Raw genomic sequence first — 12,259 nt, 5'->3', positions numbered from 1 at the left:
GCCTGCCTCCGCCTCCCAAGTGCTGGGATTAAAGGCGTGCGCCACCACTGCCCGGCCCTAAAAGATTTATTAAGCCACTGAAGTATTCATGGCTGGGGCAGAGGGGCCGTTTGGAGGATTTCTATTTGATGTCCTATAGTAGGTCACATTTAGGGAGAGGGCGTCTCCTCGGAGCCTGGGACAGGAGGGACCTGAACCTCGCAAAGAGGAAAAGCGTGTATAGAGTGTTGGGCGGCTTCCTGGTCTGGGCCCCGCCCAGAGAGCCGGAAGTCCGAGAGCCGAGCTGAAAGTTGGAGGACACTAGGACCCGGGGCTGCGGGTCACCGGGGGCGGGGACGCGCACGTGAGGACACCGCCCTGGGGCGAGCGTGCGGGGAGAACCAGGGGCGGACTGCGGGCATCGGACCCGGAGGAGGCCGCCACCCGGGCGCCCACCGGCTGGAGGCGAGTGGGATTCCCCGGGTGGGACGGACGGGGAAGGCGGTGCAGGGATCCGGGCCGCCGCTCCTCCCACACCCCACTGCAGCTCCGGCTGCAGGGAAGAGGCGCTGTGGCTTCCTGAAGATTCCGGGGAGCAGGGTGCGGGAGGACGACTTGCAGGGTGCGGGTGGGTTGTTCTGGGCACTTTCGAAATTACGAATTACACGGGAGACACACGCATGGGGGTTGGGGTTGGTGATCTGGGTTAAGCGCTGATCACTAGGAACATGTCATGCTAAACAAGCACGGTCTCTGTCAACGTACTTACGTGTGTGTGTGTGTGTGTGTGTGTGTGTGTGTGTGTGTGTGTGTGTGTGTAAATATGTAAGAGAGACACCGTGATTTGGGAATGTTTATGTATTCATGGCATGCATGACAAATGAAAAATAAGTAAGTAGAAATGATTGGAGGCCAAGATAGAACTATAGTCACTTGTTGGAGGGACGAATTGTTTTCTCTCAGAACAAAACTCACGTAAAGACGACTTATGGTAAATTGCTTTCATTTTTCAGCTACTTATTATTTTTCCGCACAAGTAGAGTGGCCTTTAGTCCATTTTAGATGGCTTGGGAACTTCCCTTTGTGAACGGGACCAAACATTTGCCCCCTCCTCACAGGGCCCCAGTGACAAACCAAAGTACAATTCCATTGAAGCCCACCTTAGGGAAGCCCTGAGTTTCCTGGGTTCACTTGCAGAACACGGGCGTCCCAGTGCAGCAGAATCACCAGAAAGTCACCCTGCATAGATGATGAGTCCTCCTCATTTCAGTTTCCAGCCTGGACATTGAGGCTACGCGAGGCGATGTGCAATTGGGGCAGAATGATTGTGTATAAAGTGCTGGAGGTGCAAAGGGATGGGGCAGAACGTAGCCCACCCTGTGAAAGACTGTCAGCAGGCCTGTCTTGAACTTCACGTTGGAAGTGACAGTCGCCCCAGTGGAGATGGCTAATGCTCGGAGTGTTCTGCACAGTGACACTCCAGACTTTTCCAGTGAGGGCCATCAACCTCTTTGCCATAGTGATGCCTGGTTCCTGAGCTTACTGTGAGCATGAGCAACTGCATGATGCTGAGTGACATTGGGCTCAGGGTGGAATTTCTTGTCTTTCCTGTCACCCCAGGACCCGCTGAGTCAGCACAGGGCATCCCATCAGGACCCACTAAGTCAGCGTAGGGATGGATATCAAGCAAGATAAGATGTCTGTCAGTTAGGGCTTAAAAAAAAGCAAGCTCTTAAAATGGTTTATATTTTGTGTATGAAAATGGATTGATAACAATTTTGAATTAGATAATTGATTCATAGCCAGTCTTGAGCACAAGCTAAATATTTTGCTGTTGAAAACGTTGTTTGGTCAAACTTCCTGAATTAAAGTTGGGGTCACTGATAAATTCACAGACATTGAGTGAAGGAAGGGGGGCTGGAGAGATGGCTCAACGGTTAAGAGCACCGACTGCTCTTCTGAAGGTCCTGAGTTCAAATCCCGGCAACCACATGGTGGCTCACAACCATCCGTAATGAGATCTGATGCCCTCTTCTGGTGTCTGAAGACAGCTATAGTGTACTTACATATAATAATAAATTAATCTTTGAGAGAGAGAGAGAGAGAGAGAGAGAGAGAGAGAGAGAGAGAGAAAAGGAAGGTTGTAGTTGAAATGAGGGAGACTGGCAGACTTGCTGTAAGGTATATAGTTGTTATTAGCTAGTGAAAAGAAAACTAGTTATAAGTAGTAATTAGTGTTAGTATTGTTGATATAGCATATTTTGTTCTGGAAAATAAGTTGAATAACGATAGCTATATGGTAGAATACATAATAAAACAATGTCACTGTTAATTTTGATTCTTTTTTTTTTTTTTAAGATTTATTTATTTTATGTATATGAGTACACTGTCACTGTCTTCAGACACACCAGAAGAGGGCATCAGATCCCGTTACAGATGGTTGGGAGCCACTGTGTGGTTGCTGGGAATTGAACTCAGGACCTCTGGAAGAGCAGAGAGTGCCCTTAACCACTGAGCTATCTCTCTAGTCCCCAAATTTTGGTTCTTTTGCCGGAGCTCATTCTAGGATAAGTCTTGCCTAAGAAGAGTAATGGAGACTTTCTACAAAAGTTTTTATTTAATTATCGTGTGTGTGTGTGTGTGTGTGTGTGTGTGTGTACAACATGTGTATGTTGTGCAGGCACACGCGTGTCTTGCCAAATCTATGAGGGTCAGAGGACAGCTCTTGGGAGGCGGGTTCTCTCCGTCTCCCATGTAGGTGGTGTCCCATGTAGCAGGCTGGTCTTGAACTGTCTACATCAGGAGATGGCCTTCAACAGCAGACAGTCCTAGCTTCCGTCTCTCAGGTGCTAGGATCACAGGCGTGTGACACCTTGTGTGTGTGGCTGGTAGGAGGAGGGGGTGAATGTGGGGCTCCGTTCTTGATGTCTTGGTTCCTCCCACAGGCACCATGACACCGGTGAAGACCCAGCAGTCCTCGGCAGGTCAACTTTATGCCGTGCCCCTTATCCAGCCAGACCTGCGGAGAGAGGAGGCAATCCAGCAGGTGGCAGATGCCCTGCAGTACTTACAGAATATCTCTGGAGACATCTTCAGCAGGTGGGGCCTGTTACACAGCCGGCCTGAAAGAGGGCCACCCCTTTTCTAAGTGGGATTCTTCGCAGCCCTATGTCCCTTCTGCAAACAACTTCTTTTGGTTTTTTTGTTTTTTGTTTTTTGTTTTGGTTTATTTTATTTTTGGTTTTTCGAGATAGGGTTTCTCTGTGTAGCCCTGACTGTCTTGGAATTCACTCTAGACCAGGCTGGCCTTGAACTCAGAAATCTACCTGCCTCTCTGTCTCCCAAGTGCTGAGATTAAATGCATGCACCACCTCTGCCTGGCTGCAAACAACTTCTTTAATGACCCCACTCATTCCCAGTTTGGAAACATGCCTGAGGGCTCACCCCCTCCTCACTGTGTAGTGTAGCCCTCTTATGATTCCTGTGGGCCCGTGGCTGGCAGTGGTGCTCCCGGGCTCTTCCCACCAGATCTCATCCTTCACCGACTCTGTGCTCGGTGCACAGGGCCCGGTGCTTCAGTCTGGCTGTAGAGCTGAGCGTGTCGGCGTCGCTGATCAGCTAGAGCCTAACTCTGGCTGGGTTGACAGGCCTAAGAACTGCTGTGCCTTCCTTAACTCCAGCTGTGTGCTGAGGAGTAGATCACCAGATGGCTTGGCCCCTGTGTGGACAACATAGTGTGCTCCACAGATGCAGATGGTCTGGCCCTCCACGGCAGGTGTCTCCTGATGTTCTCAAGACACACAGTAAAAGTGAGATGGGTGAGACTGCTGCTGCATGACCCAGCAACAGCAGGCTTCTTCTGTAGGCAGGGGGACATGCTCTATGATAACGACAGCCGTCACCTACAGTGAGGACAAGCCAGCACATCTCATTTATTACCATTGCTAAGTGTGTTGTGCATGTGGTCGGTGCTGTGGCCAGGCGGTGGTGGCGCACGCCTGTAATCCCAGCACTTGGGAGACAGAGGGAGGCGGATTTCTGAGTTTGAGGCCAGCCTGGTCTACAGAGTGAGCTCCAGGACAGCCAGGGCTACACAGAGAAACCCTGTCTCGAAAAGCCAAAAAAAAAAAAAAAAAAAAAAAATTGTACGTACTGTGCTATACACCACTCTCCAAATGAGTTATTTTCATCAGCCTATCCTCAAACTAAGATGTGGCAATAGCTACAGCATCTTTAGAGGAGGGGAGGCCTTCTGCTTTATTGCGATGTTACGGGCGTACCTTTGTGTCTGTGGTCCTTCGTAGGCTAAAACATGACATGAATGTAACTGGTTTCATGAGGAGTTCACTACACTTGAACTAAACATTCTTACATAGCATTAGCCATCACTGGTCTAGCAGCCTTAGTCCTTTCAAACCCCGAGACATTCTGTGAGGAGCTACTGTCATCATTCTTCCTTTTTGGTGGTGGGGGCAGAGACGGTATCACTGACCCCCCAGGCAGACCTTGAACTTGCTGTGTATTGGAGAATGACCTTAAGCTTCTGACCCCCTGCTTTCGTCTTCCACGTGTGATGGCTGTGAGCCTTGGGGACTTTGCCTGCTGCTCCTCTGTGTCCCCAGTCATACTGCGGGAGACTCCACTGGAAGCAGGGCTCTGAGGGAAAAGCTGGGACCTGGGATTCGCATAGGACTTCGTGACTTATCCCGGAGATTCATGGGACCATGTAAGGTTCTAAAACAGAGAGATAATGGGGCGGAAGAATTCAGGAAGGAGAAAAAGGGGAGTGCTCAGGTCCTAGGGTCAGCCTGCAGAGTTAATGATTCAGGACAAGGCAGAGTCAAGGGTGCAGTTCCAGATGAGGAGCCAGAGGGCACTGGAGAAGAAGTCTCTCGAAGGCAGCAGCCATAGGTTGTGAGACCAGGGTCTTGGGAGAAGGATGAAGCAGTGAGGACAGAGGGGTGAGTTTGTCCACTCGCCCTGCAGAGGTCCACAGCCTAGGGGACTCTGTACTTGGTCTTGTGAGGATGACTTAACACCTACCTTCCTGCTTCTACACGGCCCGCCTGCTTGGGAACCGAGAACAGACAAGTGAGGGAAAAAAGACACTGACCACTGTGCCGGGCCCTCGCACCAGCTGATTCCGGGCGGTGCACGGGATGATGAACAACTGGTGGCAGCTGGTCAGCACTAAGAAACCGACCCCTTCCCGCCTGGACGGAGGACTAGAACCAGGGGTTCTCTAGATGCTTCCACAGTGGGGCGCTTCCCTTTGCCCTATCTCCATGTAGGGAACCCATGCCCTCAGATACCTGCCCAAGAATGTGGCCTGTCCCCCAGAGCTGTGGAATTCTCAGTAGGAGTCGGAATTGATGTCCACGGGGAGCTAGGCAGGGCCTGTGACTATGTGAATACTCTGACCAGCACAGGCCCAGCCAGTTCCTCCTCCTGCACTCTTCCATCCTTCTTCCTGCCTCTTCCTTTATCTTCTCTGCTTCCTTCCCTTCCTCTTGGTTACTTCCTCCCCCTCCCCCTTGTCTCCACTTCCTGTGTGCTTCTCCCTAAGTGGTGCCTGGCGACAGGGTTCCAAGCCTTGATTACTCTTGTCTGAGTAATGAGCAGATTACTCACAACTGTCAGAGAGTAGAAGACACTCACCAGCCAGCGTCTGCATGCTCTAGGGGCTGCTAGAGTGCGGGGAGGCGCCAGTTACCTTTGTGGGGAGATCTGAGAACTTATGGGCAGAGGGTGGAAGGGGAAGCGCTCCATCAGTCCCCTGGTGGAAGCCCTGCAGAGATTGGGTCTCCCTGGCTGCATGGGGAATGTGGGGCCTGTTTAGAGACGGTGGTACAGGCTACCTAGAAACTCTCCGGACCTTCTCTTCATTCCTCTGAAGAGTCTTGGTAAGTATGTCATGATCCGAGCCAGAAGTGTCACTGGAGAACCTCTGACCTCTTGTCCTTCACCATGCTTACTTTTCTGTTGCTATGATAAAATACCCTGTCGGAAGCCACCAAGAGTGTATCTTGTCTCACAGTGGAGCTGCAGTGCATCCTGACTTTGTGGGGCCAATGCTCAGAGGCCTGCTCTGGATAAGAGTTTGCGCGTGGGTCACAGGCAGGAGCTGCTGGTATTTGTGGCAGGTGGGGAGGTGGCGGAGCACTGAGAGTCTGGCTCTGTCCCACACAGGGTCGGAGTCAGCATCTCAGCGATATAAACCTGCTATGGCTCGGAGGTGTGGGGAAGGGTCTGTGAAGCTTGCACACATCGTGTTGCAACCGCATAGGTCCAGTGGGAGCCCCTGGGGAGGTCTCTGCCAGGCTCTGTACAAGACAAGAGCATGGTCAGGACTAAGGAAGGCCTGGCCTTTAGGGTGCACAAGATAGACCAGGGGCTGTGGGGAAAAGCAAGCAGGCTAGGCCCGGGAAGTGCCAGAGACGGGTTTTTAGCCTCGTCAGGGAAGTTCCAGTGTGGAAAGACCTTAACAAAGGGAAGGGGTTGGTCCTGTGACTGTCTCACAGTATTCCATTTGATTCAGAAACTCAGAGGCAACACTGGGTTTGGTGTATGAGGGTATGTCAGGGTATACTGTTAGGGCCACCTTGCACTTAGGAGCATGGGACAGGTTAGTGGTGGTCTAAAGCCTTGTGAGCCAGCATTAAGCCTTCATATTGGTTCTGTGAGCTATCTACAGTGCATAGAGCAATTCCTTCTCTGTCTGGGATTAAATTTAGGCAAGGTCACAGGTCTGACTGGCCACTCAACCTTGTTGCATACTTGTCTTCTCTGCAAAGACCAGAAGTCTGTCAATACCATGTGACCAACAAGGATAGGTGTGGGTGTGAACATTGCTAACTGCTAGTAGCTGGTACAACTCCTGGATCCAGGAATCATATTTTTTTCAGGTGGCATATGTGGGCACCAAACTAGAGTCAGACTGGCTGTCCCTCTCTGTCTAGAGCCCATGGCCGTGACTTCCTTGGGCTGCATAATGTGGGCAGCCAGAGGTCAGGTGAACCGCATCACTGAGACGACCAGCCCGATAGGCAGGTTATACTGCTTGAGCACTCAGGGAAGGACTCGGCAAGGCTCAGGCCTGATGTTGGCACAGGTGCCCAGAGTCCATAGAACCTGAAGCCATCCTCAATCTTTACATTTCTCCTTTGGCAGGATCTCCCAGCGAGTGGAGCTGAGTCGGCGGCAGCTGCAGGCCATTAAGGAGAGGGTCTCCTTGGCCCAGGCTAAGATAGAGAGGATCAAGGGCAGTAAGAAGGCCATCAAGGTAGGCCATGACTTCTGTGCTCTGTGGCTGGCATATTGATCTTCCTATACCGCTGCTGTTCAGCCACACCTCACATTCCTCCTGTCCACGACTACCCTGTTCTTAGTGGCCGTCTAGATGATCTCTATGATGTCTTGAATATTTTGTGCCTCAGAGTTGTCCCTGTTTCCACAGGTCTTTTCTAGTGCCAAGTACCCAGCACCAGAGCACCTGCAGGATTATGGCTCCATCTTTACCGGTGCCATGGACCCTGGTCTGCAGAGAAGACCCCGTTACAGGATCCAGAGCAAGCACCGCCCACTGGATGAGCGGGCTCTGCAGGTCTGAAAGCACCTGCCTGTCACTCATCTGGAGGCTGTGGGTGCTGGGAGGCGGGAGTGAAGGCTGACCACAGATTTCAGTCTCCGTGAGGATTATGGTCAGGATGGTGCTGGGTTGGGAAGCGCAGCGCTGAAACTCCACCCACTCTGATCTTGCTCTAGGAGAAGCTGAAATACTTTCCTGTGTGTGTGAACACCAAGTCGGAGCCTGAGGATGAAGCTGAGGAGGGACTTGGGGGTCTTCCCAGCAACATTAGCTCCATCAGCTCCCTGCTGCTCTTCAACACTACGGAGAACCTGTATGGCGGGGAGAAAGCTAGCGGGAAGGAGGGAGGGAAGAAGGGAGGGAAGGAGGGAGGGAAGCCCTGCTTAGGTGGCTTCGGGGACCTGAACCTGGTGCAGTCCTCAGGACTTGATTGGGCTTCTAAGAGTGGATATCCAAAGGGTGAAATGCTTCCCCAGTGCAGTAGGAGGGGTGGTGATCAGGGCTCTCCCTGGCCCCGTGACAGGGGATAGCCTCCTGACCCTAGCCCACTTCCCAGGTATAAGAAGTATGTTTTCCTGGACCCTCTGGCTGGTGCAGTGACAAAAACACACACAATGCTGGGCACAGAGGAGGAAAAGTTGTTTGACGCCCCTCTGTCTATCAGCAAGAGAGAAGAGTTGGAGCGGCAGGTGGGTGTGGAGGTGAACAGCTGGAGTGGCAGGTGGGTGTGGGGATGCCAGACAGAACAGCTGGAGCGGCAGGTGGGTGTGGGGGTGTCAGACAAAACAGCTGGAGCGGCAGGTGGGTGTGGGGGTATCAGAACAGCTGGAGCTGCAGGTGTGTGTGGTGGTGTCAACAGCTGAAGCTGCAGGTGGGTGTGGGGGTGCCAGACAGAACAGCTGGAGCTGCAGGTGGGTGTGGGGGTGCCAGACAGAACAGCTGGAGTGGCAGGTAGAGGGTGTCAGAACAGCTGGAGCGGCAGGTGGATGGGTGGGGGTGCCTGGGCAGGCAGACCCTGTTGATCCTGCTCCATGGAGGGTCCCACTAAGCCTCTATGTACCCAGCTGTGTAGGTATACATTTGCTGCCTGCCCGCCCCCCATGGTCTCCATGTGAGCCCTGTGCTCTGGCAGAGACATCCCATTTCCTGTACCACCTGTCCCCGCAGGCTCCAGAAAACTACTTCTACGTTCCAGACCTGGGCCAGGTTCCTGAGATCGATGTGCCATCCTACCTGCCTGACTTGCCTGGTGTTGCAGACGACCTGATGTACAGTGTGGATTTGGGCCCTGGCATTGCCCCATCCGCTCCTGGTGCCATTCCAGAGCTGCCCGCCTTCCACACAGAGGTGGCAGAACCTTTCCAGCCAGGTGAGCCAGGTTCCGGAGGATGGTCTGAGCCAGCTGGTCCCTGCTGAGTCCTTCCTCAATGCCCCCTGTGTTCTCACTTCCCTCATAGAACTAGAGGATGGTGTGCTGTTGGCAGCGCCGCCGCCACCTCCTCCTCCTCCTCCTCCTCCACCACCGCCGCCTCCCCCAGCTCCCACAGCGTTGGTCAGCACCCCCCAACCCCAACCACCGATGTTCCCTGGTGTGGCAACTGCGGCTGGCCAGGTTGCCAGGGAAGAAGACTCCAGCAGCAGCGTGACCCATGCAGGTAGGGCAGCAAGATGGGGTATCTGTGGCTGCTCTCATTAACGGCCCCCCAGCTTTCTCTTGCTGTGGTACCTGAAGAGTTCTCTCTGTAGGTCACATATTCCTAGGCCTGGGATCTACAGAGAGTTCTCAGTTTGGGTATCTTGTCTTACAGGGTTGATTGATAACAGTGGTTCCTCTGCTGTACAGAGTTGTAGGGGTCTGACTTTCAGGGCAGAGGAAGCCTTGGAAAGGCGTCATGCCCTGTTTCTAGTTAAGCCAGTGGGAAAGGGATCTATAACAAACTTGAAATTATCAAATTTCAACTCTCACATCGTATCGCTCGGCCTGTCTCCAGCCACTGCAAGGAGTAGAAAATCCTTGTTGGCTTGTAGTACTGAGTCAGAACACTCAGAAAATCAGACTCACAGGGTCTGTGTCACCACAGTGGCGTGTGTCAGAGACGGAGGAGAGATGCCTGGGCACAAGGCCCCTTAGCCCACTGTCTGCAGAAATCCAAGCCTGTTCCGAGGAGTCCTAGGCTTCAGCAGCTGGGCTCCCCTCCGTTCGCCGGGGTCCCGAGGTAGCCTGAGGCCAGCCCGAGGCCATAATGCTGAACAGCCCTTCACCCCCTCTCCTTCTAGCCTCTGTTCAGGGAGCTCCGAAGGAGGTGGTTGACCCCTCCAGCGGCCGGGCCACTCTGCTCGAGTCCATCCGCCAAGCTGGGGGCATCGGCAAGGCCAAGCTGCGCAGCGTCAAGGAGCGCAAGCTGGAGAAGAAGAAGCAGAAGGAGCAGGAGCACGGTGAGCTCTGCGGGAGCACGGTGAGGTCTGAGGATGTTGCCGTAGCTAGGCTCCTCGTCAGCCCACAGAAGGTCCCTTGTGGCTACCCTCTGGGGTAGCCTTGTCCCTCTGGGTGGTGCAGTGGGTCCCCTGGGGAGGCTTTCCTGTTTTGAGTTCTTCTAGGTAAAACCATGACAAAATAAAACCTTTGACAAGCATTGTCCAAAGAAGCGTGTGAGGACCTGAGGTCTTCGGAGGCTCTCCCCACCCTGAGGACAAGGCTTTATGTCTGCCAGTAATCCCTGCTGGTAGCATCCTAGTTAACCTTGTGTAAAGTCTTAGTACCCCAGCACTCAGAAGTCCTGGGTTTGCATCCTGGATCTTCTGACTCGATTTGCAACTGAATACCAACAGCCTGCCCTCTGAGCTTGTGTCCTCCTCCATACAGTGAGGCTGAGAACCAAACCATCAAGCCAAGACTGGGCCCACGGGCATAATCAAAGCTCTAAGAGCTTATAACTAGCACATGGCTGGAGAGCAGGTGTGGGTGTGCTGGCGGGGGTGACAGTGGTGTGACACTCCCTGATCTCATACTTCCCTCACCGGTTACTTTCCCACCACAGTGAGAGCCACCAGCCAAGGTGGGGACTTGATGTCAGATCTCTTCAACAAACTTGTCATGAGGCGCAAAGGTAGGCACCTTACCCATTATCCATCTTCAGGGGCTGGTGCAGCAGTGCCCGGCTGTCTCTCTCTCATCATTTCTCCTCCCCCCCCCCCCCCCCGAGGTATCTCTGGAAAAGGACCTGGCACTGGAACCAGTGAGGGACCTGGCGGAGCCTTCTCTCGGATGTCAGACTCCATCCCACCGCTGCCACCCCCACAGCAGCCAGCAGGAGATGAGGATGAGGATGACTGGGAGTCCTAAGGGTGCTTGGGCCTTCCTCCACTCTCGGCAGGAACAGCTGGCGGGGGCTCCTTGGCCAGTCGAGGCCTTTCAGGGCCTGTTGCCCAAGGAGGTGCAGGGGCTTGGGCAGGGGCCCCAGGCCTGTGCCTAATTTCTCTTCATGGAGTCGGGGCTGTGTGAGCCATCTGCTGGCTTCCCTGTCTCACGAGACTGCTTCACTTGATCCTTCCCGGAAGAACTTCCTTCAAAGGATCCTGAGAGAAAACAGCAGCGTGGTGGCATAAAGAAAGTAACTGTAAACCTGAACCCGAGCCAACAGTGGCCTTTAATAAATGGAGAGCAGCTGTGCGGGCTGTGGCTTCTGAGAGTGTGAACTGTCCTTTTCCCCAAGTGTGCTTAGGCACGATGCAGGGTTTTGGGGGTGGGTGGGTGGGGGAACGGACCTCTTTTTCTGGGATCAAGGCAAATGGTGATGAGTCAGCTATTGCAGGGGACGGAGGGGTGTCTTCCCACTGGAGAAATGCCTTGGTGTTTGCTGAGATGACTGAGGACAGGAGCCACTGCAGGCCACAGCAAGGGCTGAGAGATATACCAGGGAGGGAGTCCTGTGAAGGGGCAGGGACAGGGCTGCAGTTAGGAACAGGAACTGGTACGAGATCCCTGTGGCACAACTCTGAGAATGTGGATTTCTGTGGTTTAGATGAGAGAATAAAGCTCAAGGACAACTCAGGTCACTTAGAAAGGGCAGAGGCAAGGTAGCCTTGCCTCCACAGATGACTCCTGTGATGCTCCAGGCCCTGCCCCCAGCCAAGGCTGGTCCTGGCATTGAAGTCCAGCAGGACGTTGATCCTGGCCTTGCTGAGCGAGAGAGGCAGATCCCAGGCTGAGGTGCTCTGGGTAGGCAGGCAGGGCTAGCTCTTGCCATTTCCTCAAGATGACCCAGATTTGCCCTGGTATCTCTTTGATATACGGGCTATCTGGGGACCACTCAGGAATGCCACAGGCCGTCAGAAGACCTGCTCTCTGGACGAAACTGCACATGCAGGAACGTTTACCAAGGGTTCATTGGGAGGGAAAGGCAGACTGAACCTTGTCCACGCAGAGAAGGCAAGACCAAGGGTGCTTCCCCTCCACTGGGTGTGGAAGCCAGATTGGCAGGTATGCCAGGGCAGGAGGGTAGACCCGTGCCTTCAGCCTCTCTGGTACCGGTAGTCCTACCAGGGTCAGGGTGAGGTCTGAGTGACATGTACCTCAGCACCGTGGGTAGCTATCAGGTAACCACCCTTCCTCTGCCCTCATGGGAAATGTGGCAGGTAACATCCCTAGTCCTTGCGGTGGCTATCAGCTCCCAGCAGCAGGCTTACCTCTGG

General features: G+C 53.5%; 1 protein-coding gene across 1 annotated transcript; it reads left to right on the top strand.

The window, feature by feature from the left end:
- The first annotated feature begins 298 nt into the window (after positions 1–298).
- On the top strand, positions 299–11,254 carry Washc1 (WASH complex subunit 1). Its single transcript, XM_052193322.1, has 11 exons — positions 299–444; positions 2,925–3,078; positions 7,150–7,261; positions 7,436–7,582; positions 7,744–7,880; positions 8,124–8,256; positions 8,735–8,936; positions 9,025–9,222; positions 9,845–10,003; positions 10,606–10,674; positions 10,771–11,254. The coding sequence occupies exons 2-11, from the start codon at positions 2,930–2,932 to the stop codon at positions 10,908–10,910; spliced, it is 1,446 nt and encodes a 481-aa protein (XP_052049282.1). The 5' UTR covers positions 299–444; positions 2,925–2,929; the 3' UTR covers positions 10,911–11,254.
- The last annotated feature ends 1,005 nt before the right edge of the window (positions 11,255–12,259 follow it).

The sequence above is a fragment of the Apodemus sylvaticus genome, chromosome 9 (genome assembly GCF_947179515.1).
Source record: "Apodemus sylvaticus chromosome 9, mApoSyl1.1, whole genome shotgun sequence".
NCBI lineage: Eukaryota > Metazoa > Chordata > Mammalia > Rodentia > Muridae > Apodemus > Apodemus sylvaticus.
Note: the sequence above shows the minus strand (reverse complement) of the source record. Positions and strands in the feature narration are given on the sequence as shown.

What these genes read in the sequence shown, in the direction of transcription:
- Washc1 (XM_052193322.1), top strand. Translation starts at nt 2,930, where the DNA reads ATGACACCGGTGAAGACCCAGCAGTCCTCGGCAGGTCAACTTTATGCC. An exon ending in GCAGTAAGAAGGCCATCAAG is followed by an intron (nt 7,262 to 7,435) that starts GTAGGCCATGAC and finishes CTGTTTCCACAG; the next exon opens with GTCTTTTCTAGTGCCAAGTA. An exon ending in ACTTGTCATGAGGCGCAAAG is followed by an intron (nt 10,675 to 10,770) that starts GTAGGCACCTTA and finishes CCCCCCCCCGAG; the next exon opens with GTATCTCTGGAAAAGGACCT.